Source organism: Labeo rohita, chromosome 15, assembly GCF_022985175.1.
Source record: "Labeo rohita strain BAU-BD-2019 chromosome 15, IGBB_LRoh.1.0, whole genome shotgun sequence".
NCBI classification, from domain to species: domain Eukaryota; kingdom Metazoa; phylum Chordata; class Actinopteri; order Cypriniformes; family Cyprinidae; genus Labeo; species Labeo rohita.
In genome coordinates this window covers 34,195,247-34,215,676 of record NC_066883.1, presented here as the reverse complement: position 1 = coordinate 34,215,676, position 20,430 = coordinate 34,195,247, and the positions used below count along the sequence as shown (strand labels likewise).

General features: G+C 39.0%; 1 protein-coding gene across 3 annotated transcripts; it reads left to right on the top strand.

The window, feature by feature from the left end:
- The first annotated feature begins 5,206 nt into the window (after positions 1–5,206).
- On the top strand, positions 5,207–19,560 carry LOC127177022 (NACHT, LRR and PYD domains-containing protein 3-like). Of its 3 annotated transcripts, XM_051128978.1 has the most exons (11): positions 5,207–5,386; positions 5,595–5,690; positions 5,919–6,032; positions 6,267–6,380; positions 6,603–6,716; positions 6,828–8,636; positions 9,406–9,576; positions 12,369–12,539; positions 13,314–13,484; positions 16,544–16,725; positions 18,389–19,560. In XM_051128978.1, coding segments are annotated over exons 2-11 (2,898 nt in total). In that variant the 5' UTR covers positions 5,207–5,386; positions 5,595–5,640; the 3' UTR covers positions 18,391–19,560. The 3 variants fall into 3 exon arrangements, with proteins under 3 accessions (XP_050984935.1, XP_050984936.1, XP_050984937.1); XM_051128979.1 differs by lacking the exon at positions 5,919–6,032; XM_051128980.1 differs by lacking the exon at positions 6,603–6,716.
- Positions 19,561–20,430: the final 870 nt, after the last annotated feature.

The following is a 20,430-nucleotide window of genomic DNA, read 5'->3' as shown; positions in this document are numbered from 1 at the left end:
CTCTGTGGACATGCTGCTGACAAACCTCATTGGATCACCTCCAGACCAGCAGCAGCTGATCTCGTCCCCTCTGAGTGTGTCCATCAAGTGACAGAGGTATGAGGCTTTAATGATCCACAGAAGGAGCAATACTTCAGGAAGAGAATCAGTGATCAGAGTCTGGCCAATAGAATCATCTCACACCTGAAGTCATCAAGGAGCCTCTACATCATGTGCCACATCCCAGTGTTCTGCTGAATCTCAGCCACTGTTCTAGAGAAGATGTTGAGTCAAGCAGAGAGTGGAGAGATTCCCAAGACTTTCACTCAAATTTACACACACTTCCTGATCTTTCAGACCAACATCAAACATGAGAAGGACTATGAGAGGAACGTGACAGATGAGGACATGATCCTCAAACTGGGGAAACTGGCTATGAGAAGACCTGAGAGAGTGTGGCATTGATGTGACAGAAGCATCAGTGTACTCAGGATTGTGCACTCAGATCTTCAGAGAGGAGTTTGGCTTGTATCAGGGTAAAGTCTTCAGCTTTGTTCATCTGAGCATTCAGGAACATCTAGCAGCTCTATATGTGCACCTCTTTTTTATAAAGAACTGCTCACAGACCTTTTCTAGTTTGTCCTCTGACCTCTCAATGTTTTTTAAGTATACTTTATCAGACCTACATCAGAGAGCTGTGAATGAGGCTTTACAGCGTAAAAATGGACATCTGGACCTTTTCCTGTGGTTCCGTATGGGGATGTCAGTGGAGTCTCATCAGATTCTCATACAAAGACTAATGCCACAGACAAGAAGCAGATCTTACAACAATGAGAAAACAGTTGAGCACATCAAGATAAAGATCAGGAACATTGACTCTCCTGAGAAATCCATCAATCTGTTCCACTGTCTGAATGAACTGGGTGATCATTCACTAGTGGAGGAAATACAACATTATCTGAAATCAGGAAGAATAAAGCAAGCCAATCTCTCATTGGTCAACTGTAGCTTTTGTATTATTAACATCAGAGAAGAAGCTGGATTGTTGAAGGAAACAATGAAACCAGGAAATTGCAAGTTTTTCAAAAGCTGCTGCTTGTTATTAAAGAATCCAAATCAGTTCAGTAAGTATCTCTGAGGACAATCACTTCTATGTTAAACCATAAAAAAAAAAAAAATCTATTTTAAAATCTTTAATGCTGCAGATGTTGTCCAGTTTAGTGGTCAATATTTTAATGAGTTAATAATCAGTAATATACCATAAGATTCTAAAACAGAGAAATTATGAATAAATAATTCTGGTTTGTCACTTAAGATTTTATTATGCAAATAATGGAATTTAATAATTTAACCACAGACACTGTGCAGCAAAGTAATATTTATCTTTCTTAAATGTGACTTATGTTCTGCGCTCTTAGACCTTAGTTCAATACTCCATCAAACATGTTGATTTGTGCTTTCTCTTTAATAACAGATTCACTGGCCAAACTGATCTGATCTGATCTGATCTAAAGCAAAGTGTGTTTGTTGTCTACAGGTTGAGATATTGTGGTGTCACAGATGAAGGTTGTGCTGCTCTGACTTCAGCTCTGAGATCAAACCCCTCACACCTGAGAGAATTGGATCTGACTGGAAATAAACTAGGAAATTCAGTGAAACTTGTCTTTGATGTACTACAGAATCCTCACTGTAAATTGGAGAAACTGTGGTAAGATCAAATATGGCACAATGTTTTAGTTGGTCAATGGCGTAATCGTTTTCACACCAGCATACCCATGGGCGAACAGATGGGTGCAAGTGCATTTGCTGTTTAAACAACATGCCGCTGGACGTGAAAGTGATGAATGCGTCAGGCTGAAATTAGCAGAGAACACTTCGCGCTTAGTGTCTCATTGCATCAGGTGTATGATAGGGCCCAAAATGTCAAAGTTACATATTATTTATGAATGGAATATTTACCACTGATTGGGCATTCAGGATAGTAAACAGAATACAGAAAGTAAAACATTGTTTGACCAACTTTGTTTCTTGTACATGTGTGAATTTCACTGTTCACTTTAAACCAGTTTTTGAAATAGCAAAAGCTAGACTGTTACCAGACAAGTTTACAAAAGATATGCTAATGCATTATGGACCAATTCTCACTATTAACTAGTTGATTATTATCATGCTCATTAACATATTGCCTGTTTATTAGTACTTATTTTACATTTATTCTACATACCCATATTCTACTTACTAACTATTAATAAGCAGCAAATTATAAGTTTTTGAGGCAAAAGTCATAGTTTATGATTTGTTAATAGCGAGAATTGAACCTTAAAATAAAGTGACCAGTCAGATAATGGGACAGTGGTCAATCCCACTTTATATTAGGTGGCCTTAACTACTGTACTAACATTTAGATTAATCATTTGATACAATGCACTCACTGTGTACACAGTGACCTAACACAGGGGGAGCTTTAAGGAATAGCAACAAATAAAGGCCATGTACTGACAGATGTTGACCAACGTCGACAATCACAAGATTGCAGTATGTCACTGCTCAGGCAGACCAGTGGCAACAGATGCCAACACTGATCCAACAAAACCCAGAAAACATGTCTGTTGCTGTTGGTTGGCCTCAGTTTGTGCAGTTGTGAGTTGGCCTTAAAGGCCTTTAATGCCCTTTTATGAAGTCTTGATTTGGTTTTTGGGGTGTAGAATACGTTTTCATGCTTGTTACAAAAAAGTATTATTTTTCTCATATTTTACATTTATTTTGACAAATTATTTTGGCATCTCTCTTCCCAATGTGTCTCGAGCTGTTCTATACAGAGTGTTAAGAGTGTATCATTGTTCTCTATAGGTTGAAGAATTGTGGCATCACAGATAAAGATTGTGCTGCTCTGGTTTCAGCTTTGAGATCAAACCCCTCACACCTGAGGGAACTGGATCTGACTGAGAATAAACTACAAGATATGGGAGTGAAGCTTCTTTGTGCTGGACTTAAAGATCCTCACTGTAAACTATAAAGACTCTGGTAAGATCATCTTTCTGATAGTCTCACATCTTTTTTTTTTTTTTTTTTTTTTTTTGTAAAATATGACCTTTAATGTCAATTCTAAATATCAGCACAAAATATCTCTGATTACTGAAGATTAATTTAATTGATTTCCATCACATCACATGACCTGCTGCTCCTGTTTCTGACCCACCAAACATTTACTGGAGCTTCAGTTGCTTCTTATAGTTTGATTAACACTCATTCACCTGCCCATCTCTGTGTACAATCTTAATCTTCTCTTATTTTCTACTTGTTCTGAAATGAGTTGATTGTGTTCTCATAGATGTCCTAAAGATTTAACCTGAATGTTCAGACACTAATATGTCATTTACTGTGATTAAATTATATGCAACTGGGAACATGTGGGTCCTGTGAAGCAAATGTCCTCCTGTAGGCATTTATTAGAGGTTTCACCAGATCTGTCCTTATATCACTATGAAACAAAATCACATTCAGCTTTGTGTATCTGTGTCTGAAGCACATGACAGTTTCAAACAGCACCATTGACCATCATCATGCATAAATCTCATTCTATTAGCAGCAGTATGTGGTAGTGCTTGTTACTGTATCTCCTCTCCTGCTCTGAGACCAGAGTCAATAAACTACAACTACATCTACTTTTATGATGATCTATTAAAGTTTTCACCTAAATATTTTATATTATATTCTTTTACTGGTTTCTTTAGAGACTGGTTTCTGTCTCTGAACACAGTTCAGTACTAACTGTTTGCAGTTTAATTACTAATGTTGAATCATATTCTTCTTGATGGCAATTCAGAAGCCAACGTCAGAAAGCAGTAATGAGATGTCTTTATGATTCCAGATCCTCTTTAAGTAGTTAAAAAAAAAACATGCATCATTATTTTTTTCATCGTTATATTTCATGATTTTTTTCTAATTACATAAGATCTTCTCAGAAATTTAATTTTGACTTCATGATAATGTTGACACAACTACACAAAAGTGATTTTAGTGGTCACACACACTCTGCAAAATTAATTTTGCTGTAACTGATAGATATAATGGGGGACAAAATATTTTGGTCCCTGCTGATATTGTATGTTTGCCCACTGACAAAGAAATGATCAGTCCATAATTTTAATAGTAGGTTTATCTGAACAGTGAGAAACAGAATAACAACAACAACAAAATCCAGAAAAACGCATTTCAAAAAAGTTATAAATTGATTAGGGATGTGTTCTCCACCCAGTGGTCATCTCCCTGTACACCAGTGATTGCACCTCTGACCCCTCTGTCAAGCTCCTGAAGTTTGAAGATGACACCACACTTACCGGACATTCACATTGACTCTATTGTCAAGAAGGCCCAGGAGAGGCTGTACTTCTTTCGCCAGCCAAGTTCAACCTGCCACAGGAGCTGCTGATACAGTTCTACTCTGCACTTCTATAACTGTCTGGTTCAGCTCAGCTACCAAAACTAACCTCCAAAGATTACTTGTCTAGAGCTGGGGCTGCTGGGACTTGTAGTGCCCCAACCATGTCCCATTACATGTACAAAATGAGCACCGGTGTTGAGGTTTGAGATCTCCCTGGTTATTCCAGATGCTATTAGTTAATCTGAAATTACTGGAATAAATTAATAATTATCAAAGAAGGATGTCAAAAGATTTGTTGGTGAGACAGTATTTAGATCAAGAGTATAATTACTGTACTCAAATATATACTGATGGTTCAACGGATTCTGAATCTGGGAATACAGCACCAGCAGTAGTCATTTCAGAGAAAAATAAAATAATTAAAAGAACATCTAACTTTTAATCTGTTTACTTCTCAGAAATGATTCCAATTCATCTGGCCCTTCAGTGGATAGAAGAGGTTCATTTGTATCAAGTTGTTATGTGCTCTGATTCTTTATCAAGACTTGTTAGTCTAAAAAATGATCTAAGCTCACAGAGGAAGTGAAGACTGTAGTAATAAAAAGTTAACATTCAAGAGCTTGCTAAATGGTAATTTAACAGTCACCAAAGCATTATTACAGTATTTAAAGAAAACTAGTTTGATCAGAATTATATTTTTCTATGCCTTCTACATAAACGCTGTACACTCAACCCCAGTAGGTTAAGCTGTGTGCATTGCGTCCTCGCCATTAAATTCAAAGAAGAAAAAGAAAGCTCGAGCTCGAGCACGTAACGTGACGTCATCATCGCTCGCATCACAAATAAAAAGTGAAAGTAAATATTCAGAATTGGCGTACATTTAGACTTGATTGATTTTTTACGTAATATCAACGTGTTTTATGTGATCGTTTAGAAAGGCAAAGTCATGAATGTACGTGTGGATATCTGATAGAAAAAGTGGACGATGTTTTTTTTAATCGATGTGTAGGTTAATTGTTCAAAGTGAGTACTCAGGTCTCGAGACGTTTTACACTTCCGCGTTCACATTTTCGTGTTTTTCGTTTGTTTATTAGTGTTTCTTGTTGTCTGTGGTTTATTTTAGCGTTTGTGTTAACATAGCACTAGCAATGTGTTCCTGAGTGAACTCATCTTTCTCTGACTCAGGATCCATTAAGCTGAATTATTGTGTTTGTTTGATCTTTCTGTCTAGACTCAGTGGTGGAGATTCGATTTTGTTTCAACTGTTCAGACTAATCATGGATGACACACAAATATGCAGCAATGAAGATTGTTCTCCAAGATGCAGGTACTTAAATATGAATAAACACTAGCCTATATTAAACCACTTCTTTAACTGATAGAAGATTGGAGTCTCCATTGTGTTTTGTTTCTGTAAAAAAATGAGAACGTTTGTTTAAAACCATAAGTCCATGATGCATCCTCCTAAAGTGTTTTTTTTTAATGGAAAAAAAAAAAACTGTAAGATCTGATTATCAGAAATGATTATGATAATGATTAAGTCTGTTTGTTGTAGTTCAGTTCATCAAAAGAGATCAGAAGCAGAGCCCAGCTGTGTGTCTATGAGGAGCAACTGGTCTTTGATTCGGCCAATTGATTTTAAGAGTGAAGATACACAGAGCATTCTGGGGTATAATTTTTCAGGAAAAAAAGAATATAGTAGCTTATGGCATTTTATATTATGAGAATAGTATCAGTAGCTTCTACAAGACATTTTTCTTGCACATTGTTTTTAGTTTTTTATAGTCTTATATGATATTTAAATGTAAATGGTGTGACCCATTTATTACTGATAAATTAATATGTAATTTGTTGAATATGGTAATTCAAAAGATTCACTTTACTCTCTCTCTCTCTGTAATAGTTCAATTCATCAGAATAGATCAGAAGCAGAGCCCAGCTGTTTGTCTGTGAGGAGTGACTGGTCTGTGATTCGGCCAATTGATTTTAAGAGTGAAGATACACAGACTGATCTCAGGTATAGGTTTTCAACAGGTTTTCTGAAGGAAAAAAGAAAAAAATAATAGTACTTTCTATTAGAATTTTTTGAGTACATTGTTTATTTGGTATTACTTTTTTCCCTTCATTATAGAATATTTTTAAACATAAAAGGTGTGGCTCATTTATTAGTGATAAATAAATGTGTAACTTGTTGAATATAGTCATTTCAGCAACTAACTTCATTCTATCTTTGTTATAGTTCAGTTCAGCAGAAGAGACCAGTACGAGAGCCCAGCTGTGTGACACTGAGGAATGACGGCTCTGTGATTCAGTCAATACATTTTAAAAGTGAAGATACACAGACTGATCTCAGGTATAGCTTTTCAACAAAGTATATGAATTTTAAATATGGTGCAGAATACAAAAAAGACTGTATTCATTGTGCTTATTCATTTATTAAATAATGTGGTATTTAATTTTGCAGTAATGAAGTCCTCAAAGCATGTCAATCAAATTTGATGAAGAAGTTTGAGTGTCTGTATGAGGGAACAGCAAAGCAGGGAAACCCAACACTCCTGAATGAGATCTACACAGAGCTCTACATCACAGAGAGTGAGAGTGGAGAGATCAGTAATGAGCATGAGGTGAGACAGATTGAGACACAATCCAAGAGAGCAGCAACAGAGGACACACCGATCAAATGCAATGACATCTTTAGACCTTTACCTGGACAAGACAAACCCATCAGAACTGTGCTGACAAAGGGAGTCGCTGGCATTGGAAAAACAGTCTCTGTGCAGAAGTTCATTCTGGACTGGGCTGAAAGGAAAGAGAATCAGGACATCCAGCTCATATTTCCACTTCCTTTCAGAGAACTCAATCTGATGAAGGACAAAATACTCAGTCTTTCAGATCTTCTTCAAGTCTTTTTCCCTAAAATAAGAGAAATGGAAATATCCAGTGATGAATATAAAGTGTTGTTCATATTTGATGGTCTGGATGAGTGTCGTCTGTCTCTGGATTTTCAGAGTGATGTGAGGTTGTGTGCTGTTATTGAATCAGCCTCAGTGGACGTGCTGCTGACAAACCTCATTGTGGGGAATCTGCTTCCCTCTGCTCTCATCTGGATCACCTCCAGACCAGCAGCAGCTGATCTCGTCCCCTCTGAGTGTGTCCATCGAGTGACAGAGGTACGAGGCTTCAATGATCCACAGAAGGAGGAATACTTCAGGAAGAGAATCAGTAATCAGAGTCTGGCCAATAGAATCATCTCACACCTGAAGTCATCAAGGAGCCTCTACATCATGTGTCACATCCCAGTGTTCTGCTGGATCTCAGCTGCTGTTCTAGAGAAGATGTTGAGTCAAGCAGAGAGTGGAGAAATTCCCAAGACTCTCACTCAAATGTACACACACTTCCTGATCCTTCAGACCAACATCAAACATGAGAAGGACTATGAGAAGAACGTGACAGATGAAGACATGATCCTCAAACTGGGGAAACTGGCTTTTGAGCAGCTTGTGAAAGGCAATATGATCTTCTATGAAGAAGACCTGAGAGAGTGCGGCATTGATGTGACAGAAGCATCAGTGTACTCAGGATTGTGCACTCAGATCTTCAAAGAGGAGTCTGGCTTGTATCAGGGTAAAGTCTTCAGCTTTGTTCATCTGAGCATTCAGGAACATCTAGCAGCTCTATATGTGCACCTTACCTGGATAAACAACAAGAGAAATGTGTTTGAACAAATCACCAAACCAAGTTTGTTGGCCAAAGTTAGGGACAGTTTTCAACTCAGTTCATCAAAACATGTTTTACTATCGGATGTACATCAGACAGCTGTGAATGAGGCTCTACAGAGTAAAAATGGACATCTGGATCTTTTCCTGCGGTTTCTTTTGGGTCTGTCAGTGGAGTCTCATCAGATTCTCCTACAAGGACTATTGAAACAGACAAGAATCAGCTCTGACAGCAATAAGAAAACAGCTTTTCAAATCAAGATGAAGATCAGGACCACTGACTCTCCACAGAAATCCATCAATCTGTTCCACTGTCTGAATGAACTGGGTGATCATTCACTAGTGGAGGAAATACAACAGTATCTGAAATCTGGAACAATAAAGGGAGCCAAACTTTCTTCATCTCAGTGGTCAGCTGTAGCTTTTGTGTTGTTGACATCAGAGAAGAACCTGGATGAGTTTGATATTAATAAATTTGTTCAAGGAAACAGTAAAGCTGAAAATATGAAAGTTTTTCAGAAGCTGCTGCCTGTGATTAAAGAATCCAGATCAATTCAGTAAGTATCACTGAGAAGAATCACCAAACTGTTAATAAATAAAGAAAATATGAGCTCATAAATCTTTAGGGCTGCAGATGTTTTGACGTGTTTTCTAATCGGTTACCATTTAATATTTTAAAATCAGGGAAGCTGTGTCACACCCCTGTGGACTGTTTTGTTGGTTTTTCCCTCTTGTGTCCTTATTTGGTCTTTCCTGTTTTATTGCTTGTTATGACCTCATTGTTTAATCACTTACACCTGTCCATGTCTCATTAGCCTGGTTATATAAGTTTGATTCAGTTCTTTGTTCCTTGTCGGTTCTTAAAGTCATTTAATGTTAGTTTTTGTTGTGTTAATGTGTGTGTTCCCTGCTGTTTCTGCTTGTTCCTGTTCCCTGTCTGGATTATTTATATTAAAGCACATTGGTGTTATTTCCTTGTCCCTGCTCCTCCTTCCCGTACACAACCCTGACAAGCTGCTTATTAATAAATAAATCATATTTATTAATTATTAACAATGATTTTGCAAATAAAGGTTTTAAATATTTGTCATTTTTAAACAACTGACATTGTGCAATAAAGAAATATTATTTATATTTCTTAAATGAGGCTCATGTTTTGTGCTGTGACATTTTAGATCTCAGTCCAATAATCCATCGAACACGTTGTTTTGTGTATTAAGTTTAATAATGGACTTTTTTAAGTTTTAATAATGCACTTTAATAATGGATTCACTGCTAAACTGATGTGATCTTAGAGAGTGAAGAGTGTGTCATTGTTTTCTACAGGTTGTATAATTGTGGTCTCACAGATGAAGGTTGTGCTGCTCTGGCTTCAGCTCTGAGACCAAACCCCTCACACCTGAGAGAACTGGATCTGTCTGGAAATGAACTAGGAAATTCAGTGACTAGTCTCTCTGCTGTACTGGAGGACCCTCACTGTAAACTGGAGAAACTGTGGTAAGATCATATTTGACTCTCACACATGACTGCAGTTTCCATTGGGGCTTGACTGGGCTGCAGCCCTTGGGCACTGCCCAGTAGGGCCCCTGGCCCCTGCCTTTACAATTTTATGTTTGTTTATGTTTGTTTGTTTGATTCATTCAGTTATATGACAAAGATATGAGCCAGAATGGCTATAAATTGGTCATCTAGGGCTAATCGCCTCCAACTGGAAGTTTCAAGGCCATAATTAGATTACATAATTACATAATTATAAATTGGCTTTATTATTATTTCAGAGTGAAATCGGGTAATCTCTGAGGCCCCCTTATTATGTTATCAAGATTTTTACATCAAAAACCATAATTTAGAAGTAATAGGCTATTTTCTTTCCTGTTTTCAACCTCTCTCATCAGAACGCTTTTTTTTGAATAGGTGTTGGAGATCGGTGCCTTGCTCAAGGGTCTCACCTCAGTCTGGGTATTGAGGGAGTACAGTGTGTTTACGTCATAGAGTGGCACATTCCACAAACTGTCGTTTTGGCAGACTGGCTTCAATATAAGCTGTTTTTAGACTAACAAGAAAGTTTTGAAACTTACAGGATGTTTTTATAGTACAATGACCTTTTATATGTCAAAAGATCAAGGGAATTTTGGTTTCTCAGTTCATGACCCCTTCAATATTTCTACATTAAAAATGTTATATTTAATACATTAATCTCTTAGCATAAGTTATGCCCTTATAATTGCTGTGTAAATCCATTAATGCCATCTGATCTTGAATGAAGATCTGTGTAAATCAGGGGTGCCCAACCCTGTTCCTGGAGATCAACCTTCCTGCAGAGTTTAGTTCCAGCCCTAATCAAACAAACCTGTCTGTAATTATCAAGTGCTCCTTCAGATCCTAAGTAGCTGGTTCAGATGTGTTTGGTCAGGGTTGGAGCTGAACTCTGCAGGAGGGTCGATCTCCAGGACCAGGGTTGAGCACCCCTGATGTAAATCCAAAGATTGATTTTTGTTGATACTGTCATGAGCCAGGTTTGTTTTTTCTCCTTGTTTCTCTTTCTCCCCTCATTACTGCTACTTATGCTGGGTACACAATAAAAGATTTTTAAAATCTTATAAGATCTTCAAAACGTGAGAGACCACAAACATGAGGACAAAGAATCTTAGAATTAACCGTTTTGCTCCTATAGTGTGTGGTGTGCTGCAATGCGACAAAGACAGCACACCACCAATAGATTTTCAACCATTTTCAAACAAATAAATAAAAAGGACAAGCAATAAGAAAATTACATATCCTTAAACAAGTATAAATAATTACAAGTTATTCAAAGAATAGATTTAAGGCTTGAAAGTAGGAATGGCAGGAAGAAATTGCAATGATAGTGTCCAAATCCTTTTGTGCTGTGCCATGACTGCATTTGTTATGCTTCTGTCTTCTGTCAGCTTCTTTCTGATTGGATATTGCTTCGTTTCACAAGATAATCTCCAGATCGTATGCATGTTTGTCCTCAGGGTTCCCCCCACACATCAGGATTTGCGATCATAGTAGATATTCAACATAAGACAAACCCCCAAGATAATCAGGACATTACCTAGGATAGTCAAAGGGGAGAAATCTGCCCAAAATCAGCCCGATTATCTGGTGTGTAACCAACATTAGACTCAGCTGTTCTCTATCACGATCGGCGCTTACGCTGATTGCTTCAGTACCTGTCCTTTCTCTGCCTTGATTCTCTCTGCTACTATACTCTGCTGTTCCTTCAGCTTCTTTGCCAGATTATTGCTAGCTTCCTAACGCCCATACGTATGGTCTATGTCCTTAGTACACTTCAGTCTGGTCAAGTCTTAGTCCTGTCTTGTCCTGTCATGTATGTCATATCTGTTCTCTGCCAAGTTATGCTGCTGTCTGAGATCGCCCGCCCATTGCTGTCTGCAGTACAGAGTCTGCCATTTGGGGACTGTGCTTTCTCCCTGCGTGCCCGCTGCCAAGCCCCAGACCCCCTACTCCTGACTGTGCTTTCTCTCTGTGTGCCCGTTGTCAAGCCCTGGATCATGCTACTCCTCACTTCTCCAGTCAAGGTTAGGTTTTGTTTTCTTCAAGTTCTGTGTCCACCAAGAGCACCGGTGCATGACAGACTGCCTTAGTTTTCTTCAGTAAATAAAGAAAGAGTCTGAGCTGACCTCTGGTCTTCGGTCCACTGTTTTCCCTGACACTGATTTTATTTGATTAGTAATATCCATACAGTGTCTTTTTGTTCTGCTTGAATTTATTGATAAAATTTAAGAATCTGACATAAGAGGACACAGATATACCAATACATTTAAAAATAATGCTCATCTCTGGCTTAGTTGCTCAGTGTTATTACAGGGTTTCAGGATCTTCTCTCAACTGACAGAACACATCCTATATTTTATTGTATTATAATCCCTATTTAATACTACCTGTAACCTTTGACTAGGCCAGGCATGTTGCATATTAATTGTTCTAGGAACCTCAAAGCATATTTTATTTTTTGTGTATTTTTGTATGCTACAAATAACCTCAACTAGAGCATCATTATATGGGGGCCCAAACTTACACTCAAGCCCAGGGGCCCCCAGCCCCCTAAGTGCCCTGCTTTTACATGAAATATGATGTGAAGTATATTTGAAGTGTTCAGGCTCTTTCTGCTGTTGTGAGTTCAGCTGATTAAGCTGTAAATGTTTGAACACATGCTGCTCAGTAACATGATACTGCATAACTGAAGGTCACACTGAAATACATACTTTCACATCACAATCAACAATTCACTTTGTTCTCTACAGGTTGCATAGTTGTGGTGTCACAGATGAAGGTTGTGCTGCACTGGCTTCAGCTCTGAGATCAAACCCATCTCATCTGAGAGAGCTGGATCTGTCTAGGAATGAATTAGGAAATACACTGGCTCTTCTATCTGCTGTACTGGAGGATCCTTACTGTAAACTTGAGAAACTGTGGTAAGATCATGTATTACACAACGTGAAGTATGTATGAAGTGCAATACAAGTTACAATTCTGAAAAAAAAATTATAAACACAATGTGAAATCTAAAAACAAATCAAAACCTTCCTGAAAAGGTAGGTATCATTGGCAAATTGAGCACTTGCTGCTGTTTGCAAGAGACTGTCAGTCAAGATATACAGAAAGTAACAAATTGTGACCAACTTTGTTTGGACTTCTGTGTTTACTTAAAAACAGTTTTTGCAGTAGGGAAACATTTAAATCAGGGGTGTCATACTCCGGTCCTGGAGGGCCGCAGCCCTGCAGAGTTTAGATGCAACCCTAATTAAACACACCTAATCCAACTAATCAAGTCCTTCAGGCTTAATTGAAAACTGCATAGTATGGGTGTTGGAGCAAGGTTGGAACAAAACTCTGCAGGGCACATTTAGTGATAAAGGCAGCATCTGTTTATTTTTATAAATATAATCATATACACAGAATGTGATATTACATATTGTTTTCTAATACACTGCAAAACACTAAGGTGCATGCATGTATCTCCACTATTTACAGTAAGTATAAATAACACAGTGTAGGTGATTTCAGGTTTTGCTATCCCTATGTCATGTCTAGACTGTTTAGTTTGATGTCATTAGTTGCTGTGGTTCAGATTTGTTAATTGATTACCCACACATTCTTTGGTTTACTCGTTGTTTAGTCTGTATTTATTGGCCTCAGTTTTAACTGTTTGTTCTCGATATGATTTGCTTTTTCTGTGTTCTCTACAGGTTGTATGACTGTTGTGTCTCAGAAAAAGGTTGTGCTGCTCTGGCTTCAGCTCTGAGATCAAACCCCTCACATCTGAGAGAACTGGATCTGTCTGGAAATGAAATAGCAAATTCAGTGCACATTATCTTTGATTTACTGGCAAATCCTCACTGCAGACTGGAGATGCTGAGGTAAGTATCTGTCATCTCTCTGATAGTCATGCAAGTCTTCGTCCTCAGTAAGATGTCTTTTAATGTAAATTTTTAAGACTAAAATCAATGTGTGAAAAAAATGCTCACTAAACACTCTGAGGGTACCTTTACATGACACAAATAAAACTTCATTTACAAGACAAGGCTTGAAAATGCACACTTTTAAGAACTTTTCATAGTGAAAGTTTTTGAAAACAATTCTGTTATTGGCTCAAATGTGAATTTGTAAAAACCGTGACTTCATGCATACATGCTCTGTTCTATTTGCTGTGGCCCCCCCCGAACAGCCAGGGGCCCCTAGAATTGTCATCACATTTCTGTCCACTAGCAATGACCCTGGACATCGCCAACAACTGGCCTGGCATGCACAATACAGCAGATCTGTGCAAACAGGAATCATTTTGACAACATTTTCGCCTGTATGTGAAATTCTCCAAAAACGTAAAAATTTCCCAAAAACTTTTCCATTTATTAGTACATTGTTGTCGTGTACATGTACCCTAAATCTCAGCAAAAATGATTTGGTGACTGAAGTTCATTGTATTCATTTCTATCTCATCACATGACATGCTGCTCATATGGTTATGACCCACCAACCATTTACTGGAGCTTCAGTTGCTTCTGGTAGTTTGATTAATACTGAACATTTAGATGGCATTTTATGTGTAAAAGAAAGGAGGGACGTGACGTGTGGCCAAGTATGGTGCCATTTTTGCTGCGGTGCCCGGGGAGCAGTTGGGGGTTCGATGCCTTGCTCAATAATCACACCTCAGTCATGGTACTACAATTCCTGCTGGTACCAAGACTCGAACCCGCAATCTTTGGTTACAAGTCCAAAGTCGAGTTGAAGAGACAAGGGTATAAATGTGTTTAGTGTTATTACTACAATGATCAATGAGGGACTAAACAGTTATTTAGATTATCAGTGATAAAAGGAAAGACCCTGTTTATTAAAGGAACCGTATGTAAGAAATGTATTTCAGTTAATCATAAAATGGCCCTGACATGTCACTAGACATTAAGAAATCATGTTCATTTCAAATACTTATATCACTGACAACAGTGGTCCGGCCAGGATATTGTCATTTAAAAGTGAAAGTTGCAGCCCTCAACTGATGTTGATGTTGTCATGTTGTGTTTTGGTCTGAGGCGCCACCCTCCAGCTATCTACCAATCACGAAGTCAGTAGAGTTTCGTCATCCGGGTTGCCAGCTCTGCTCTAGTTACAGCTGCAGCTACGAACGTGTCGAATAAAACATGTATGAAGTTACGAAACCTAAAAGACCTCGTTATGAATCCGAAGTACGTTGTGACAAAGTCCGAAATAAAACAAGGAAACAAGCAAGAAATAGTAGAATGTCATGTAATCTTTCACATCACATATTTCAGCGTTATGGACGTGGAAATTTCCTCTGGCATTGGAATTGACCCTGGACTTTTGGATGCTATATTCTACCATAGCCGCTTTTCCACTATCGTGCCGAACGGTTCTTAGAACGATCAGGTCCGGTTCCAGTTGTGTTTCCACCTCAGCCTGGTACGGCACGGCACAATTACAAACCGTTCTCGGCCCGGAATTCTCGGCACGGTTAGACAACCGTGCCAAACCGTGCTGATAAGCGAAAGCGCGCTGTATGATCAAATAGCCAAGTAAACAGCTACGCTTCGTTCATAGCTCATGCATTAATACTGTCAATATGTGTTAGTTTTTAGAAAGGTTTTACCTTCTGTGTCTGTCTCCGTTGGCATGCATTTGTTGGTAACGTTATACCTGTCGTCGCCTTCTGTTTATTTTATTTTTTGCGTTGTTTATAGTTGTGTCCTTTTTCTGTCCCAAAAACAAAAATATCTGATACAATTACAATTGCGTTACCAAGGCAACGACTCACGCATTTGTATTTACATTCCAAAGAGTTCCATTATCAGCACCATAGTGGAAAATGAAACCGTATCCGTGCTGACTGGCCCGGATCAGCATGGAACGGAACGGTTAAGCAAAGAGAACGGTTCGGCCCGATAGTGGAAAAGCGGCTCATGTTTGTTGGTATAGGCTAAAAGCCCCGTGCTTCCGTACACAGTGGATTTTCCACGGTCGCCCGTGCTAAATGCGTTCATAAAAAGCTTTATATCGCACCACTAGCACGGTATGAAAACAAGCTTATGTTCCGACTGAAATGTGGTATTACAGTACATCTTTACGAAATATTTGGCTAATCGCCTTTAGTAAATGTTTGCGATACATAATTACTTCGCAAAACATCTCTCGTGAAGCATAAACATAAGTAACAGAAGAAAAAAAACTTATTGTGTAGGACTGGTCACTTGCCATTGGAAGCTCCTTGTAGCAGCCTACATTCCTGCGGAATCCTGCAGCTCAGCTGGCAACCTCGAGTCAGGGGGGGAGGGGGAGGGGATACGCCGATCTACAGTATTTTGAAAGTGATTGCAGTACCAGTTTTGGCCACAATCCTACATACGGTTCCTTTAAGTGAAACTCTTCAGTATAGCAGAACAAACTAACATACTGTATAGTAACACGTATCTGTAAGAATCATCACACTACAGCAGTGGTTGTGTCTGTTTGGTCCTGAAGCACATGACAGTTCCAAACAGCACCACTGAGCATCAACATGAATAAATCTCCTTCTGTCAGCAGCAGTATGTGGCAATGTTTGTCAGAGCCAATCCTCCCTATATTCAAAATACACAAGCTGCGTTGGCCCCCGAAACACCAGGGGGCCCCCTGGAAATGAATGTTAATTTCTTTTAATGTGGTGTGCTGTCACCCTTTCTAGGTAAAAATCAGTCGAATCATGTAATGTGGATGTCGTACAGTGTCTTACTCGAGACTAATAAAACGAGTTGAAAGTGTGCTGAGCCACGGAAGAGACAGCTGTTTGTCAAATGCTTTCCGTGAGCGCGATTCAAGATGGAGTAAACCACGGACAAATGTGTTTCGTCGGCACTGATGCTTGTCATAAGACAAGTGTCTACAGATACTTCAACTACAATTCACATTGTGTCATTGTTCTCTACAGGTTGAAATATTGTGGTGTCACAGATGAAGATTGTGCTGCTCTGGCTTCAGCTCTCACATCAAATTCCTTATATCTGAGGGAACTGGATCTCTCTGGGAATGAACTTCAAAAATCTGTGAATGTGAAGTTGCTCTCTGATCTGAAGGAAAATCTACATTATAAACTGGAAAAACTAAACTATTGTGAGTATATTTAAAGCTTATACTGTATGGACAAAAGTATTGAGATACTCCTCTTCATTACTGAATATTAGGGCATTTCAGTCAGACCCATTGCCAGATGATCAAACACCTAGCCATGCAGTCTGCTTTTACAAGCATTTGTGAAACAAAAGGTAGTTCTGAAGAGCTTGGTGAGTTCAAGCATGGTACTGTGATAGAATGACACTTTGGCAGTAAGTCCGTTTCATGAAATTTCATACCTGCTAGATATTCGACGATCACCTTTAAGTGGTATTATTGCAAGGTGGCAACTCTGCCTTGAAGTGGAAGACCATGTGAAGTGCATGGTGCATAAAAGTTGCCAACACTCTGCTGATCCATGCAGGTGCTTCAGGTGCTTGAACAGCTGGATGCAAGTCTCACATTACTAAATAGAATGTGAAGCGTCAGATGGAATGGTAAAAAGCACAACACAACTGGTCTCTGGAGAAGTGTAAACTTGTTCTCTAAAGTGAGAAATCAGGCTTCTCTGTCTGGCAGTCTGATTGGCAAGTCTTGGTTTGGCAGATGCCAGGTGAATGTTACCTGCCTGACTCCACTGTGCCAACTATTAAGTGTGATGAAGGAGGAATAATGTAAAAAACATAAACCACAATTTGTTAAGTTAGCTTAAAATAATGTGTTACCCTGCTGCCTTAAAATTTTAAGTTCAGTCAACTCAAATAAGTTTAATCAACTTGAAATGTTAAGTTGTACTAAGTGACAACTTAGATATTTGTGTTTGTTAAACTTAAAAGCTGGGTAAGTAACTCAGCTTCCTTAAAATTTTAAGTTGAATCAACTTAAATATCTAAGTTGTCACTTAGTACAACTTAACATTTAAAAATTTTAAGGCAGCCTGGTAACAAATTATTTTAAGTTGACTCAACAACTTGTTTTTTTACAGTGTATGGGGCTATTTTTCAGGAGTTGGGTTAGGCCCTTTACTTCCATTAAAGGGAAATTCTATTGCTTCAGCATACCAAGACATTTTGGAAAATGCTATGCTTCCAACTTTGTGGGAACATTTTGGAGAAGGCCCTTTTTTATTCCAGCATAACTGTACCCCATTGCACAAAAAAAGTCCATGAAGACATGGTTGGATGAGTGTAGTGTGGAAGAACTTGACTGGTTCACACAGAGCCCTGAGCTCAAACCCACTGAACACCTATGGGATGAACTGGAAGGGAAACTGCCTTCTAATCCAACATCAGTGCCTGACCTCACAAATGTCCTACTGGATGAATGGGCAAAAATTCCTACAAAAGCACTCCAAAATCTCATGGAAAGCCTTTCCCAAAGAGTGGAAGCTCTTCTGGGGCAATCGCATTCATTTTTTGCAAAAAATTGTGGGGCAATGCATTAAAAATGTTAACGTTTTCCCCGTTAACTTAATTAAATTAATGTGTTAAATTGGCAGCTCTAGAATATACTGTTTGAATATCTTCATTTCTTACTGTATCTGTGTATAAGTGATAAAGAGAGATTTGTTGATCATCTACTGTGTGCATCTATTATCAGTTTTCCATTCATATCTCTGGCTGTAATATGAATATCCTAAAATGTGTTTCTGAATTGGATCTGCTGATGTGATATGACAGCGGTGATGTCTCATGCTCATATGTGACTGTGTTTTTTATTGTAGGACTCTCAGTATTTACACGTCAGTCAAGTTTTATTAGGATCTGCTGATGGTGAACAAGGAGCTGCTACAGAGACACACAGTCACACAATCAACAGAGACTGAACACACAGTCACAAATTCCAAACAGTGTTTCGTGAAAAGGATGCCATTTGTAGGGATGTTCCAACCGAAGGGCCCTTCCACAAGTCTGTTAGCAGAGGTGTACATGCAATGGTCACTTTAAGGAAATAAATTTAACATTTATGGTCATTCATTTTAAAGCTAGATATTGCTCGGAAGTTTGAGTTAACATACAAACAGAATCATTCAAGTATTTGTTTTGATATATTATGCACATTTTTGTCATGCATTAAATATGTTTCGTAGGTAAGAATTGTTTAATAGCAGGTACGTTAGGTAAATGTGACTATATCTGTTTCAGGGTTCAAAGAAAAGACATAATTTGATAAAGTCAAGCAGAAAGCATGTTTAAAAAACTTTATCATAAAATCTTTATTCATTTGCAATGTAGTAGGCTAACAGCAGTAAGACATTCCTGTTATTGCTGCCTAACATTGTCATGATAATGCTTCAGGTGAAGATTGTAGCGTTTTGGCCAATCAGACACACAATTGTTAATTTGATTTACTAAATCAATTTTTCATTGAATTAACAAATAATCACAGACCCCCTCACTCAAGCCACAACACTGGCTGCCAGGACGTCTCCAATGGCCCACCAGGCCCCTGGTTACCATGGCAACCAGAATACCTCGGCCAGATCAGATAAACTTTACGACCTACCAGTATGTAGAGAGAATCTTCCCCTACTTAAATCTCTCTAAACAGAAACATACTGCTATAGGAAATAACTACTTTTATTCATTCACAGACAAACCTATCTTTGACCTTCCTATCACACATAGCCCCAGGTCATTGTGTATAGTTTTACTATTATTGCCTTGTAGTTTTATGTTTTTCATTGTATTGTGTTATATGCATTTGTTATGATAGATAACTGGTAGTATAACTCACCTATGCCATGTTTGGTCTCTTTGAATTTGTGTTTTGATGATCTAAAAGACGGTGTATATTATCTGTTGATACCTATGCAACATATTAGTGTTTTAAGAAACCTTAGTAGTTTTTGCATCACCACCCAATTAAATTACATATGCAAAATACCATGCTCACAGACAAAGAGTCGTAAACTTTCCCTCCAAAAGTGAAAGTCACCATTGGCTCTCAGACCTCCTCTCAGAGACCTTAAAACATCACATGAGACTTTCTTCTACTCTCTTCTTTCTTCACTCTCTTCTGCAAAATCTTCCGATTGCTGCCCGTGTCCAAGGACTCACAGGGAGCCTGAGCTGGCACAGGGCATGCCCAGCGTCATAGTCTTTTCATAGCTTCATTTTCTTGTCTCTCTCTAATGACTTTTCACTGATCCTTCCCCCATGTATGAGTGATTTCTTGTTTGTTTGTTTAGATTAGTTATGTGTTAGTCCTTCGTCAATAATAGTCCGGGGTGTGGTGCAACAGTCTGTGTAGTATGAAATGTTAGTGAAATGCACAGGCGACCTCTGGTGGCGGGCAGACCGGACAGGATTCATAACAGAGCCCCCCCACCAAGGAGCGGCTTCCAGATGCTCCAAACAACAAACAGTCCAGGGGAGCGGGACAAGACGAGGGTTGGAGGACCAGGGGACTGAGGTAGGACCGGCAGAGCAGGGTGAGCGAGGGACCACAAAAGCAGAGTGGACGAGACCGAAGATCCCCACAAAGCAGATGCCCTCCAGGGCGGAGTAGGCAGCGTAGGGGCCCAGAAGGGCAGAGAGTTCATATGTGGCTTCCATGGCCGGGACAGGACAGACAGGGAGTTCAGTGACAGCCTCCATAGCAGTGACAGGAGGGGCAGAGAGTTCATACATGGCCTCCATGGCCGAGACAGGACAAAACGATGATCTACAGGCTGGGTGTGTGTCGCTGGGCACTACCACCGTGCAGGAAGCTAGAGCAGATGTCCCCATTTTGTGAGGTTCTGCAGCCTCAGCCGCCAGCTCT

Coding starts and splice junctions, on each gene's coding strand:
- LOC127177022 (XM_051128978.1), top strand. CDS start 5,641: ATGGATGACACACAAATATGCAGCAATGAAGATTGTTCTCCAAGATGC. Junction 6,381..6,602: donor GATACACAGACTGATCTCAG/GTATAGGTTTTC, acceptor TCTTTGTTATAG/TTCAGTTCAGCAGAAGAGAC. Junction 12,540..13,313: donor TGTAAACTTGAGAAACTGTG/GTAAGATCATGT, acceptor TGTTCTCTACAG/GTTGTATGACTGTTGTGTCT.